General features: G+C 32.5%; 1 protein-coding gene across 1 annotated transcript; it reads right to left on the reverse strand.

The window, feature by feature from the left end:
- Positions 1–252: 252 nt before the first annotated feature.
- LOC131857005 (transcription factor MYB72-like) lies at positions 253–6933 on the reverse strand. The gene is made up of 3 exons (XM_059208985.1): positions 6798–6933; positions 1296–1425; positions 253–1153 (listed from the first exon to the last, which is right to left on the reverse strand). The coding sequence occupies exons 1-3, from the start codon at positions 6931–6933 to the stop codon at positions 253–255; spliced, it is 1167 nt and encodes a 388-aa protein (XP_059064968.1).
- Positions 6934–16542: the final 9609 nt, after the last annotated feature.

The raw sequence follows: 16542 nt of genomic DNA on the forward strand, positions 1-16542 counted from the left end.
GCTAATTACAATACTTGCCACTGGAATTGCATACGTAAAGCAAAAATAGAATTATTGTTCATGGTCACAGTAATAATATCTGTAAGAAAGATATCAGTGGTGTGTCATGATATATTCAACTTTCGTAGATCTATTATTGGCTAGGTTTAGAATTTGTCTCCAATAACATTTATCATCATCTATTTTCATGAAATCCTCAGATACTGGAGTTTCTATTGTTTCCGTCTAGCTATTTGAAAATTTTGTAAAATCTTATAAATCAAGCCATTCCTCCAGTGAAATTGATGCTGCGTAGACGTCACTATTTACCATAGGAGTAGATAAAATGTTTGAGGTTGCTTCATCATAGCCATTAGATGGGCTTGATACCAAAGCAAGAAGCGAATCAGACTCATGTTCTGTTGGCAGAAAGTTATTATTGCCAATTTGATGAAGAATTTCACCATTAAATCCTGTGGAAAATGATGTCAGATCATTACCTTGGATAAAATCTTCAAAGAAAGTCTGATCATTCTCTGGTGTTAATTGTTCATCCTGTTTTTGACCCACAAAATTTGACACCAAAGGCCTTGCTGTTATCTCAGTGCCCTGGAATACAGGCCTTAAAAAATTATGGTCCAGTTGAGTATTTACCACAGGAGTAAATGAAATTTCTAAAGCGACTTCATCAGAGCCATTTGATGAACTTGATACTAAAGCCATAAGCGAATCAGCTTCAGGTTCTGATGGTAGAAAGTTATTTTTGCCAATTTGATTAAGAATTTCAGCATTAATGCCTGCTGAAAATAATGTCAGATCATTGTCTTGGATACAATATTCAAAGGAACTCTGAGGATTATCTTGTGGTAAGTGTTCATATTGTTTTTGAACCAAAACATTTGACAGCACAGGCCTTGCTACCATCTCAGTGCCTTGGAATGCAGACCTTACAAAGTTATTGTTGTCCAGGTTAATAGTGCCTCTGGCAACAAGGTTCATCAAAAGCCTTCCTATTCTTGCTTCCTTCTCAAGAGAGCCTAAGTATAAAGATAATACCTGGGTAGAAGGATTTTGTATCATGGATTTTTTTGATCTTCTCTTCAGACGAGCATTCCACAGGTTTTTTATGTCATTGTCTGTCCGCCGTGGCAGATGCTTCGCTATTTCAGACCACCTAAACAAAATATCAATTTTAATAGTTTCCCAAGATGTTTACACAAAATTAATTGAGACATTCATAACACCAAGACAAAACGTCTATGTCAAAAATTAATAGAGGATTTGTATGATTATTATAGAAGTGATTGAGTAATTACTTGTTCCCAAGCCTATCATGGTGGTATAATATTTTTTCTTCTTCAGAAGAGGAAAACTTTCCTCGCTTTATATTGGGTTGCAAATAGTTCATATACCGCAGCCTGCAACTCTTCCCACATCTCAACAAACCTGCATCATGTATGAACGATAAGCTTCCATCTTAATGTATGCTTCATTGAGAGTGAGAGAATGGAAAATATAATATGCACTGCCTCTCAAACTATATTTAGAGGCCTTATTTATAGTCTAAATGTAGTTTTTAAGAGAAACTAATTTTATATTAATATTACAAATCTAATTCAATTAACGAAGTAATTTTCAGTTTTAAAAAAAATTATATATATATATATATATTTTATCTAATTTATTTAATCTTTTTAAATCACATATCATAAAAAATAATAAATGAATTTAAAAGTTGCTCTCATGTTTTTTTGTATATTTAAGTTTGATTATTAATAATTTAATTATATGACTAATATTATATAAATTTGATTTAGTATAAAAAGTAATTAAGAATCTTATTTTTAATGATTAAAAATATTGCATTAAGACATTGAAATCATGTTGTAGGTAGACAATGGAAAAATCTACATGACTACACGTGTTCTTTTTCCCTTTTTATACACTTCTTACTAAATTTTATATTTATATTTTTCTTATTAAAATATAAATAGAAAAACAAAAAGTTGTTGATATCCATTTTAGCTAAATAAACAAAACATTTTAGTTTCTATTATTCTTTTATTCTTTCATCATTTTTTATTTTATTATATATGTGCATTCATCACAAATATTTTACCTTTAAATAAATACCTTAGCATGTGCAAACAAATTGGGGTTTCTAAATAACCAAAATTTGACTCATAAAACTTGTATATATTATTGTGAAAGGAGACGATTTGATTAATGTGACATAGGTGACTATTATACATAAGAAAGTATGGATAAAAAGAGTGGCATGTTAATAAATTGTGTTTTAAATCCTCTAAAGATCACTTTACATAGGTTAATGTGAGAAAATGACATCCACTACTTTGGTCTTTCTAGGGTCATAAATCTATATTTTTTCTACATTACATAGTCTTGTATTTTGTTACAACATCATGATCATATGGGTTCTTTCTGAGTCCCAACTCTAACATAGTTAATAAAGGAAACAATGTTCACAACAAGGTCATGCAAGTTCAATGCAATTTATCAAAGTTTTTCAAACTTTATTATTAGACAACTTTTGCTAATGTAACCATCTGAACTAAAAATATCAACATGCATCTCAATGACTATTCCATTATAATTTATACTAATATACATTGTAACTGAGATATCCCCTAGTAGAGATGTTTAGTATTAGACTTGGTGTGAAAAGACATTGGAAGTTAGGATGTTTATGTATTTCTATGTCAATATATTTTATAGAATGAGTTATTTGTAGTAGTTCATCTAATTTTTTATGCTAAAAATTTAATGAATGGGATGGTAGTGAAATTACTTTTGAATCAAATGTAGGAGTTGAAAATTCATTTAATTCATAAAGTAGATATCATAATGTTATAACAAAGTTGTAACATTGAAAATATGTACATAGAATACTTAATAAAAAATGGTAGGCATTTCAATTACACACACAAACACACAAATATATATAAAGAGATATATATAAAATATAATTTTAAGGAATACACAAATACATATAAAAAGATATAAAATATAATTTTAAGGAATACAAAATAAATTTGTGGTTTTTATTGATAAGGTACAAATGCATCTTTTGTGCCATTAGTTTAAAGAAATTCCTTGTCATGTGCAAACATATTAGTTGTTTTAAACAACCAAAATGTGACTTGACATATCACTTAGGCATTTGGGGGAAAAGAGATGATTTGGTTAATGTGATATGAATAGACATTTTGGATTTTAAATCTTATATAGGATAATTTGTGGAGTTTATAAATGATATTTGAAATATCATACAAATCACTTTCCATAGGGAATAAGAGGAAATGATATTCACTATGTTATTCTTTCAAGGGTTATGAAGCTTTTTTTTTTCAGACGACATTGTTGTTGTATTGTGTTAGTGAATGATAATCCAAGGTCATAGATTTTAACTCTAATTCTAATATAGTTAACAAAGAAAATAATATTTAGAACAAGATCTTGTAAATTCAAATACAAATCTATGATTATTTTCTAAAAGTAGTTAATCAATAACTTTTTGTAAAGGCACAACCTTACTTAAAAAAATCAACAATTATATTTAATTTAACTCTCCCATTATAATTTAGACTAATATAAATACTATAATTGAAATATTTATTATGGGTCTATTTTTTATTAGAACAAGTGTGGCAATGGTTTGAACATTGAGAATAATAAGTTCTTTCATATCAAAGAAATTTACATGATGACATATTGGTAATAGCCCATCTAAGTTTTCTAGGGTAAGAATTTAAAATATGGGACAAGAATCTAATGTAATTTTGAGTCAAAAGTAGCTACAAGAAATATTCTTAAATAATAGGGTTGAAAAAATAAGGGGAAATGAAAATTGTATACCATAGTATATGTACAAAGGATACTTGGTGAGAAGAAATAAGTATTTTAACTATTTAATTGTATAAAAATTATTTTTCCTCTTAACCCATTATGTATATGTACATATACATACATACATACATACGTAAATACATATATATGCATACATATACCTAAATATATATACACATACCTAAATATACATACATATACACATATACATAAATATACTTATACATATATATCCCTCATTAATGGGAGTCGAACGACTGACCTTCCATTCAACCCTAGAGAAATTGTGAAGTGAAAGGAATTGAAAGAAAGGGTGGGTTAATATTAATTTTGACAGGGACTCGAGAGAGAACTTAGCGCTGAGTGGAGTAGGGCATGTTATATGAGACCACTTGGGTAGAATCTTTTATGAGAAAAAAAAATTCTCGAGGGAAACTACAAATAATATGGTAGGATTTTGGGTAGAACTATTGGGAATAAAATGTAGACTAGTAATTAATGCTACATGGATTTACCTAGAAAGGGGGTCACTAATAATTGTTAATGTTATTTAACAAAATGCAATGCCAAATAAGAAATTAGGAAAATGGCTAAGGCCCATTCAAGCTCTAATATAGAAATTTGTAGAATTCAAAGCTAGTCACATATATCATAAGTGTAATCATGCGGTAGATGAGTTGGCAAAGAATTTAGTTGGGGATGGCATGGATGACAAATCATTGGAGAATAGGGTGGCAAATACCTTTGAGGGTAGAGGTGGTGATGAAGGTATGAGATGATAATCATTTTTCCACATACCCCACATATTAACGATGGAATGCAAGTACCCATAAAGCATTTTTGAGGGAGGTGGTGTATTGATGGAATTTAATGTATTAGGTAGATGAATCCGTTTCAAGATTGAGTGAGGTATGAAAAGATGCAATTGTAGTGGGGAAGGAGGATGTCATATTGGCCATTCCACTAGCCAAAACGATTGAACGATCTTTTTTTTTTTGGTGCCTCTCATGTTAAGATGCAAATTAGTTGCCCCACGATATTATGTGTTTGTGACTCTAGGTGGTGGATGGGTTAGATGGTACTATGGTTGATCACGATCCTGCGTATCTTGGGAATGGGTTCAAACAATCATGTGACATTTGGGACTATTGTTTATGTAGTCAGCTAGTGGGAAATCTATTCAGTCTTATCCATTTCAAGCTTTAGGTTTCCGACTATGGATAAACCTGTGACATTAATTTCCAAGAAAAGACAAGTGTCTTTCCTAGGTTATATTTCAAAGAAGAGGCTGAAATGTGTGTTGAAATCCAACCATGGGATTGTAATACACGTGGTAAAGAGAATTCTTGGAGATGAATTCCTAAAGGTTGAGCATAGGTATAGGGTAAATATTGACATCACAACCATGTTTTCTCTTTTGGTGGTGCTTTTGGATTCTAGGGAATCGAAGGAGATGGTGAGCTCCCTATATAGAAAACTAATAAAAATTTGCTAATTGGGGGAATCGGATGATGTAATGGAGAATGTGGAATGAAAAAAATTTGAACCCCTCGTCGAAATATTATTATGTGGTTCGTAGACGAGGGAAAGGAGTAGTGAAGTATCCCCTTCCCAGTTTGGTGGATGCTTTAATCATCATCCTGATGTGAGAGGTGGTCAAACGAATGCGTTATTCTGGAAGAAATTGTTGGATATGTTTAAGGTACTTGGTGTTTGGTGGCTGTGGAGGTTTTTGGTGATAAGAGGGCTTTGTAAGTAATGAAGAGGATGATGATGCAACTAGGGAAGAGGACTTCGAAAAAAAAAATATAACAGGTAGGGATATGTGTTTTTCCCCTTTTTTTTAAATTTTTTGATCTTTTTGATTTTTATTTTTTTTGGGTGCCAATGGTCATATTAAAGCTGGATTTCAGGTAGTATCAGGTATATAGTACATTTGTAATGAGGACATTATGGATAATTTCTTACTAGTCTTGCATAAATATGAAAAAACATTTTTGATATAATACAAGCGTTATGTGCAACTATTTATTGAAAATACACACACATACATACATACATACATACATACATACATGTGTGTGTATATACATATGCACACATATACAAATACATATACATATATATATACATATACATATACATATACAGATACAGATACAAATGCATACACTCACATTAATATATATATACACACACACATAATTAAAAGTGCTTATTAGTAATCTAGGAATACACAAGTTATGTCATTAATTTACTGACTAAATTTACCAAACAAAAATACACTAATATTTATATATATTTAATATTAAAATAATAATCTTAACCTTTATTTTATTATATAAATAAAATAACATTTTTAAATAAAATTATAAAAAATAATTTTAATATATTATTGTTTTTTAAAATATTTAAAAAATAGTACAAGACATTTTAAATTAGAAATTTTATAATTTTATGATATTAATGTAAAATATACTTTAAAATTAAAATTAAAAGTACTTTTTTCAGTTAAATGTATCTTCAATGACTAACCTATTCATTAAATTTAAATAATATTAATATTTAAAAATATTATAAAGAATATTAGAATATCAAATGAAATTTTGTATGATAAGAATACATCTTATAATATAAACATGAACAAGATTAAAGTTTTATTTTAAACTACTTGTGTGAATGAGATTAGAAACTTCCCTTAATTTTTTTAATCTATATAATATTATTGCTTAATATTTTATAAATTTATATTAAAAAATAATTTTTTTTTATAGTTATTTCTCAGCTAACACACCTAACATTGTTAGGTGTTAAATGATCATATAAAATTCATGAATCCAAATACCATATCATAAAAAGCCCAAACAAAACAAGTTAATTTTTTTTCAATAATCATCCTCAATTAAACCATGGTGTAATATTTAAAAAAAAAGTTGTTAAAAGAAAACTACCTGCAAGCTCAGCCAACTTGTGCCAATGACCAGGCCCATACTTATTTATATGTTGTATGAGTATATTATCCTCGTCTAAACTCCAAGGCCCCCTCTTCACTTCTCTCTCAGTGCAACAACCTACACCTCGCACCATATCTCTCTGCAAATGAATTCATTTTTAAGATTAACTTTCTCATAGTCTTTGATAAAAAATACAGATAAAAAATATAGCTGAAATTCATTTTTCTTTGTATCAGAAGCTTAGCAGTATGATTACTAAATGAATTGTGTGGCAACTAAAAGACACTCCAGAAGAACTATTTATCAGTCAGCCCAAGCTTCTGTTAAAAAACTATGTTATTACTGTAAGAGAACACATATATGTGCGTACCCTCCCAAACATATGGTGCGCTTCTATTAAAGCAAAAGTGTAAGCGCAACATTATATGCTCTCAAGCTTTGATGACTGATGTAAAAATGAGCCTATTTAGTTTTAAATTTTCTCACGAAGAACATGGAACCAATGGATGATATATATGTTGCTCTTTGGTACTTTTGTCCTCGATGACAAGAAAGTAAAAAAAAAGGGTAGTTGTGTTGGTTAAGTTTCATATTTTAATAGGCATGTGGGCCACTCTAGTGACACGGACATATTGTTTTTGCTGACGTGTTATATGCTTAAAGCATCTTACTCTCGAGTCATGCTGGTGACACGGATAAGTGAATAACATTGATTTTGCATTAATTAAATGGCATCTTTGATTTAATCTGTCTACGGACTAATGGCATATTCCTCAGAATACTCTTTGTGACCGACAAGTTAAAAGTTTTTGGAAGACGTTTTGTGTTTCATTTTTGAACTTGTTTGGAGTCCGTCTCAAACCCTAACGCCATGAGAGATGCAGCCGCCGCTGTAGCTAAGGAGCTCGAATCAGTTTGTTCAGTTAAAAAGAATGAAGCAAAAATGATCTTAACCGGGAGCTTAATGGTTTTCTGGTTAGTTTGTTTTCAGTTATCAATAAGGTTGCGTTTCACAGGTATTATTCTTGATCATATGTTTAAAAGATTCAGATTTGTTTTCGAATCAAGTTTTTCAGTTATGCAAAATGGAAATAAGGAAACTGTTCATGCTTTATTTTTGTTTTTCATGATTGGGAAATCAAGCATCTTTAGTTTCGGGAAATCAAGCATCTTTAGTTTTTCCCTTTCCGTTGCACAGTTAAAACAGTTATTTGTTTTTCAGTTTGCAATTCTTGTAAGATTTTGGTAACCCTATACGAGGGTTATTCTAGAAGAACATTGTGTTTTTGTTTGGGTATAAAACAGTTTTATTCAGAACAGTTTAGACGAGGAAAAACAGAGAGTGGAGTGTGCATAAAGGGAAACACAAAGAGTGTGTTGAAAAAAAAGAAGAAGAAAGTGCTGTGTATAAAAGACTATCAGTGATCTTAGATAGTCGAGGGTTTTGAAAATCAATACTCTATTTTTGTTGCAGAGTACATGAGGCTTAATGTTTGAAACTATTTTGTTCAGAGATTGAATTTTTCTCTCTGATAGTGTTGAATTCATTTAAAAGTATGTTATTATGATTCAAATCCTTGAAGAATATTGTTGCAAAATTTTTAGAAAGAATCATTTGTACAGACTGGTAAAATATTCTCGCTCCAATTACTGATGGTTTTGTGACTGCAAGATTTAAGTGCATGCATAAAATCACCAGTGGTTGTAGCTCGAGTTGAAATGTTTATTGGATAAGAAGAGGGGTTGGTGCTCCTTGAGGCCTTGTGGTTTCTAAAACTTGTGAACTGAGTTGGTGCTCTTTGAAATAATATAAGGGATCTTACCGAGTGGTTTTTCTACCCCAGGAGGGTTTTCCACTCATGAAAACTATGGTGTTATGTGCATTGTCTTGTCTCATTTTATTTTACTGGTTTATGCTATGATACGTCATATCTTTAGCTCTCTTTATTTCATACTCTGTTTTGCTGAATTTATGTAATGCAATCTTTGAAGTACTCATTTAGATGTTTCATGTTTGTGTAAAAGATTCAATACCCTTCTTATTTTTTGAAAAGTCTGAATCAAGTGTTTCAGTTCGTTCTATTGTATATTTCATGCTTCATTAAAGTATTACATTAAGGTGTTAAGTCTCAGTCATCTGTGCATTTTGTGAATTAAAATTGTCAAGTTCATAAAAGTATCTCTTGTTAAAATTTGTAACACTCTGATTCACCCCCCCCCCTCTCAGAGTGTTTCCACTTCCAACAAGTGGTATCAGAGCATAGGGTCCCTCATATAGGTCTATCCTAGGGATTGTTCCTGGTCACTTGGAATTTTTTTATGGCTCAAACTCAGGAAGGTGCTTCACTTTCAAGAGCTCCTCTTTTTGATGGAACTGATTATGTGTTCTGGAAGATTAGGATGGAAACTTATCTCATTTCAGTTGATCTTAATGTGTGGAATATTGTGACCACAAAATATACAGTTCCTTCCATTATTCCTACTGATCCTGATGATAAAACCAAATATGAGTTAAATGCCAGAGCTAAGCATGCTCTCTTATGTGGTCTCACTAAAGATGTTTTTGTTAAAGTCATGCATTGTTCTTCTGCTTATGATATTTGGAAAAAGCTTGAAACCATTTATCAAGGGGATGCTAAGGTTAAGGAGTCTAAAATTCTTACACTCAAAAATCAGTTTGAATCTTTAAGAATGAAAGAAGATGAAACAGTTGCAAGCTATTTTCTTAGAGTTGATGAAATAGTAAATTCGAGAAAGGGTCTTGGTGAAGAGGTTGAAGAAAAGGAAGTTGTCAATAAAGTGATTAGAACCTTGTTACCCAAGTTTGAAACTAAGGTTTCAACCTTAGAAGAAAAGAAAAGTTTTTCTACCATGACACTTGATAACCTACAAAGCATTCTTACTGCCTATGAGATGAGGATAGGTAATAATCCTTCTTCTTCAAAAGAAATAGCTTTTAAAGTAGAAAAGAAAGAAGAACTTGATAGTGAATCTGAACTTTCAGATGCTATAGAAGCCCTTTTTGTTAGAAAACTTAAAAAGAAATATAAGGGCAAATTACCTTTTAAGTGCTTTAATTGTGGCAAAGCTGGACACTTTGCTGCTCAATGTCCTCTAAGTGATCAAAACAGTGAAGAGGAAAAACCAGAAAAATTCTACAAAAAGAAAATGTGGAATCCTAAAAGGAGATTTAATACCTTCAAGAAAAAGAAGAGTCCTTTTACTAAAAAAGACTCTGGAAATGAATCAGATGATTCACCCTGTGAAGGTGATGAAACTCTATTTATGGCAGAATTAGAAGATGTAACTAGCAAAACAAAAAATGAATTTGAAGATTTAGATCAAGGAGAAATTGATCTTGAAGGAGAATTGCTTTGTGCTTTAAAAGAAATAAAGAGGTTAAAGAAACTTGTAGCTTCACATGAAAATTCAAATCAGATTCTACAAGTCGAGTTGAATGATGCAAATTTAGTGATCTCAAACTTGAAGTCCCTTCTTGAAGAAAGAGAAAAGAAAATTGAAACATTAGAACAACAGTCCACAAAACTTCAAAAACAAATTGAACAGTATGAAAGTACAATACATCTAAATGATATCTTGAGCAAGCAAAAGTTGCATAAAGATTTGGCTAGTTTAGGTTTTGATAAAGCTGAGTCATCAAGACAGAACAGTAAGCCTGCAACTAGAAAATCATTTCAGACTTATAACAGAACAAAACCTTTTAGGTTTGGCTTTTTTCATGGATATTGTTTCTATTGCAATAGGTTTGGTCATAAGGTTAATACTTGCAGATTTCTGCAACAAAGATCTCCTGTGTTTGGTCACAATCAAGGATATGACCTTCCAAACACAGTAAAGTGTAATAAGTGTAACACTTTTGGGCATACTACTATACAGTGCAAAACAAAGGCAAGCCCTAATAAAATATGGAAACCTAAGTTTGTATCTGGTATTGAGCAATCAATGATAGTGCAAACTGCACTTCTCTCAAATAAGAAATCTTTATGGGTGTTGGACAGTGGCTGTTCACACTATATGACAGGAGATAGAAATAAATTTTTGCATCTTGAAGACTTTAATGGTGGCTTTGTACGCTTTGGGGATAATTCAGGAGCTTATGTACGAGGTAAAGGTATATTACTGCTAAATGATGATACTCCTATTCATGATGTGTACTTTGTTGAAGGGTTAAAGCACAATTTATTGAGTGTCAGTCAAATTTGTGATAGTGGTTACAGTGTATTTTTTAGCTCTCAAGATTGTACTATCAAAAATAAATCTGGTAAAACTGTTGCTGCTGGTTTGAGAACAATTGGCAATGTCTACAATTTGCTTGATTCCACTGGTTATGAGAATAATGAAGGCATTTGTCTTATGGGTCAAATAGAAGAAAATTGGTTATGGCATAAATGCCTAGGACATATAAATTTTGACAATCTGGTTAGAATCAGTAAAAATCAGAATGTTAGAGGTTTGCCTGTTTTGAGTAAACCATTCAATTCAGTTTGTAAAGAGTGTTTGAAAGGAAAACAAACAAAAGTGTCTTTCAAATCTAAAGAACATTCTTCTACTAGACCATTACAACTTGTACACATAGACTTATGTGGTCCTACAAGGACACAGTCAATAAATGGTGAAAAATATTTTATGCTTTTTGTTGATGACTATACCAGAATGGTATGGGTCACTTTCCTCAAACACAAATCCGAAGCATTTGATAGATTTAAGATTTTCAGAAAAATGGTTGAACGAGAATCTGATCTAAAATTAAAATGCTTAAGATCAGACAAGGGTGGTGAATTTACTTCACAAGAATTCATTGATTACTGTGAAAGACATGGTATTAAGAGACAATATGCTGCTACTTGTACACCTCAACAAAATGGAGTAGTTGAGAGAAAAAATAGAATAGTCAAAGAAATGGCTCGCACAATGCTTAATGAGGCAAATCTACTAGACAGGTATTGGAAAGAAGCTGTACACACAGCTGTTTACATTTTGAATCGTGTACAAATCAGGATAAAATCTACCTTTACTCCTTGTGAACTTTGGTATGTGTAGCGTAGAAATTAGGAATCATCAAAACATAAGTAGATCAATCAAAAACACAAGACATGACAACATAATCAAAAGAACACTCATTGAAATGAACCTAAATTCCAAAGCACATTCAATAGAGGCACAAAAACAAGGCATTTAAAAGAAAATATCATGCAAACCATATGCTTCTTCCATGCGGCTCCATTGTTGTTCTTTCCTCTTCAATGGGTTTGTGGATCTCACCTACAAGTGCTCACACAATTGAAAGCAAAAAGCTCAAGAGTACTAGAAACGAAAGTTTGGTAGTTTGATAGAAATTCGGACTTCATGAAGGATTTGAAGGATCCAAGGGATTCGAAGGGATTTGATTGAAGAAAATTATCCAATTTATAGAAGAATTGGATAAATGACAAGATTAGCATGATTCAATTCAAATGGAAATTGCAAATCAATATGACATATTATGACAAATTATGCACTTTCCATGCACAATTTGATTGATTGATAGTTGATGACAAATTATGACACATTCTATGTCAAAATTGATTGATTGTCAATTATGACAAATTTATGACAAATTGAAATGTCATTCCCATAGAATTAGGAGATGAAATAGGAGGGAAAAGAAATTAGAAATTTGAGAAATTAGAAAATTGAAATTGATGAAAATTAGGAAATAGAAATTGAAAGAAATTAGAAATTAGGATTTAGTGAATTAATTAATAATTTTTCATTTATTAATCAATTCACAAAGATGAATAATTAGCCAATTAAATAAAGATTTAATTGTAATGAGAAGACTTAGGATAAATAAGTAATTTATTTAATCCTAAAGGAAGAAATGACAAATTAGGTTAAATGAATAAATCATAAAACCCTAGAAGACAAATTAGAAATGCGAAAATGACAATTAGGTCTTGATTGAAGATAATTAATGTCATGATTGTGAATTGATAAAGGACCAATGCGACAAAATGATTTGATTGATAGATGCGCCAATTGACGAGGAACAATGACAAATTGATCCAAATTGACATAATTGAGACACACAATGATCGATGACAAATCGGTCGTAAAATGACAAGATTGACAAAAGGACAAGAATCGACAACAAAATAGATTGGAAGATGACAAGATTGGAAATGCCCACGATCGATGACAAATCGATCACAAAATGACAAGATCGAACAATGACAATGATCGATGACAAATCGATCGCATGATGACAAGATTGAAAAGAGGACAAAACCCTAATTAGGATTGACGATGTCCAAAATGACAAAAATTGATGATACGATTGATAAGATTGATAATACGATTGACAGGAGGACAAAACCCTAATTAGGATTGACGATGTCCAAAATGATGACAAATTAGCACGCACATTGATGCGACAGGATAAGATTGATCAAAATCATGATTGGATAGTGTTGTCAACAAGACCAAATTTGAGAGCGAGACGAATGAAGAATGTAGAAGAATGACTCGATGTTCAAAAATGATAAAAATCAAGTGTGTGACATAGGAGAAATGTTAATGCGACGCAAAAACCTAAAATGAGGCAATGCACAATTGTTAAAGTATAACCTCGCAAGCGTTGACCATTTTTGGGTGTCTACATTTTGCCCCTCTTTGAGACAATGCGATTTTAAGCGTTGTTTCAAAGAACAATAATGAAAATGCCCCAGACAATAACAATGACATATGCATGCCCCCTCGAGGAATTGGCCGGAAACATGCGAAAAAGAGGCCAATTGATCGATAAAAATGATAGGATCGAACGGACGGACAATCGGAGATCGGATGCATGAAGGACAAGCAATGTAAGGTGCACAAGACCGTGACCAACATAAGATGGAGAGGACGCACGTCCATCTATGAAATGAAAAAAAGCTATAAATGAGACCAAGAGGGTGAAAATTGCTCATTTGCACTAGCTAAAGAGGAGGATTTGTTGCTCTGGACAAGGACACTTGCAGACAGATGGCGAACATTCCAACAGCGGATCACCTTGGAGAACGTGTACACACATTCAGATGACCGGAGGACGTAGGAGCAGCAGTATGTATCTCGAAAACCCATGTTTTGGATTTCATGAATTTGACTCGCTTGCGGGACATTGCGGGGATGAGGAGGATAGAGGGAGCACCCAATGACAGAGGCACGTACTCCTTATGACAGACAGTGGACATTATGTAGTTTGACATTTTGCTGTCAGCCTGCGGGCCATACTTAGGACAGACAGTCCGATTTTGTACTCCGACATTATTATGATATGTGATATGATATGCATCGATATGATGGATGCAATATGTTATGACTTATGTTTCTTGCATGTATGGATGACTTATGCACTTTGTATGAACATGTATGGATGTATTTTTATGTATTTTTGATGTATTTATAATATGAAATGGATAAAATGCTTGATGTAATATGTGATGGAATGCAAATGTACTAACCAATGAATGCAGGATGCAGCATATATGTTTGGAGATCGGAGCACAAGACCGAACTAACTATCCGACCGGACGGAAGAAATGTTAGTAAGAAGAAAATGAGACAGAAGACAGTTAGAGATGAAGAAAAACTTGCTTTCAGTAATGCACGTTGTAGGTGAGAACCTTTATTTTAATGTAGCAAAATGGATGTGTAGCATCGTGGCATTGAAGGCCAGAGCTGAAATGCAACCCTGTTTTGCGAAAGACAGACACATCACAGACAAACGACAATCACAATCAAAAAAGAAAGAGACCATGAGCCATCCCGATCACTCTAAATCACTCAGTGACATCATCGAGTAACATAGGAACATGATCGAAGATAAATCAATAAATGATAAGACTCACGAATTCCAACAAATCAAACAAACATCTGGATCTGCATTGTCAAAAGTTGAACGTGCTGATAGGATGATCATGCTGTCTAGTTTCAGGAAATGCGGTACCCCGTCTAAGACAGGACACAGTCTGGTTTCGAGTATACCACACCCTGTATAAGACCCATGATAATAGGAACAAGGACAAATGAATTGAAGACAATGTTCGGTTGATAAGACAAATTTGATCAGTTTGAGTGTTTGAGTTGATTGAAAAGGTTCATCTAGTTAAAGCATGATTTCAGTTAAAGCACAATGTTGGATTGATTGCAAGTGTTCTTGGATGAATGCTTAGTGATCTGTCTATGCATAAAGGGAATACTTTATTGCAAAAATGCGTGTTTTTGGTTTTTTTGGAATTTTACAATTTTTTTGTGTTCATTCTTTTTTCAGGACTTTATATGATTTTTTTTGGATTATTTCAGGACATTATTTGATTTTTTATGGATTTTTTTAGGACATTATTTGATTTTTATGGATTTTCTCAGGACATTATTTGATTTTTTTGAATTTTTTTCAGGACATTATTCGATTTTTATGGATCTTCTCAGGACACTATTTGATTTTTTTGAATTTTTTCAGGACATTTTTCAATTTTTAAGACTTTTTTTCAGGACTTTTTTCAATTTTTTGGACTTTTTTCAGGACCTTTTTGGATTTTTATGACTTTTTTCAGGACGTTTTTTCAATTTTTAAGACTTTTTTAAATTTTGCCCCCAGTGTCTAGCAAGGAAAGGAATATGATAGGTGAATAAATAGGCTTGCTGAAATGTTGGTGGATAGAAGGAAGATAAAGGCCTTTTATTATGGAGACAACGCGGATGCAATTTTCAAGGGCTATTGCGTGATGGGACAAGAGATTGGATATGACAATGTAAAGCAGTGACATGGCATGAGGGACATGTCAAGAGGTTTTTGAAACCATTTTTAAATTTTGCGTCCTTATGTCAGATCAAGATCAAGGAATGAAAAAGAGTGTATGGATAGTGATAAGATATGGATAGGATAAGAAAGACCAAGAATGGATAAGGGACATGGATTGAAGGTCGGGATTGGCTAAGGGACAGTGGCAGAAAGTTACAATAAGCCAGGGAATATGGATGAAAGGTTGTAATAAGCAAATGGATAAAGACCAAAAGCTATGATGTACTAAAAGCTGCAAACAAGATGCATGATGCTCATGAAGATCCTTAGCCTTGTCAAGATCAAAGGTGGAAAGAGGGAAACTGGACATGAGGGACAATAGGATATGAAGGAGTGTGACATGGGTTCGATAGGATAATGAAGGGCAATAGGATATGAAGGAGGAAACCTGCCCCCAAGTGTAGTGTGCAAGAAGTTCATAAATTATGCATGATGCCTGTTTGCTAGGTTTTCATCATGGTACTTGCCCAAGGCGCCTGTTTCCTAGGTTTTCACCAGTGGACGAATTATTTTTGCTTTACTTTTTTCTTTTGTCTTTTGCTTTTTCACTTTTTTTTTTTTTTTACTTTTTCAATAGAAGATGGACACATGATAGGGGATGGAAGAAGGACTCAAGCATCTTTTTTTTTTTTGGATAGTAGCCTTGAAATAAATGGACCATGACCTTTGAAAGTATGCTCAAAGACGTTGGTAGGATGAGGACATGGAAAATGAGATGAAACTAAGGCAAGGATTTATGTAAGCGATTGAACCAAAGGGATCGAAGGATGGAAAATATGCATTGGATAATGGATAGGGTATTGGAAGAATTGGGCTTGAGTGGATAGAAATGTTGGCAAGATCGACATTAGCACACACCTTGAGGGGTGATGGACTGATGGAGGAAAGATGTATTTTGGA

Source organism: Cryptomeria japonica, chromosome 7, assembly GCF_030272615.1.
Source record: "Cryptomeria japonica chromosome 7, Sugi_1.0, whole genome shotgun sequence".
Taxonomy (NCBI): Eukaryota; Viridiplantae; Streptophyta; class Pinopsida; order Cupressales; family Cupressaceae; genus Cryptomeria; species Cryptomeria japonica.

Coding starts and splice junctions, on each gene's coding strand:
- LOC131857005 (XM_059208985.1), bottom strand. CDS start 6,933: ATGGTGCGAGGTGTAGGTTGTTGCACTGAGAGAGAAGTGAAGAGGGGG. Junction 1,426..6,797: donor CAAGTTGGCTGAGCTTGCAG/GTAGTTTTCTTT, acceptor TACATGATGCAG/GTTTGTTGAGATGTGGGAAG. Junction 1,154..1,295: donor CATGATAGGCTTGGGAACAA/GTAATTACTCAA, acceptor TATTTTGTTTAG/GTGGTCTGAAATAGCGAAGC.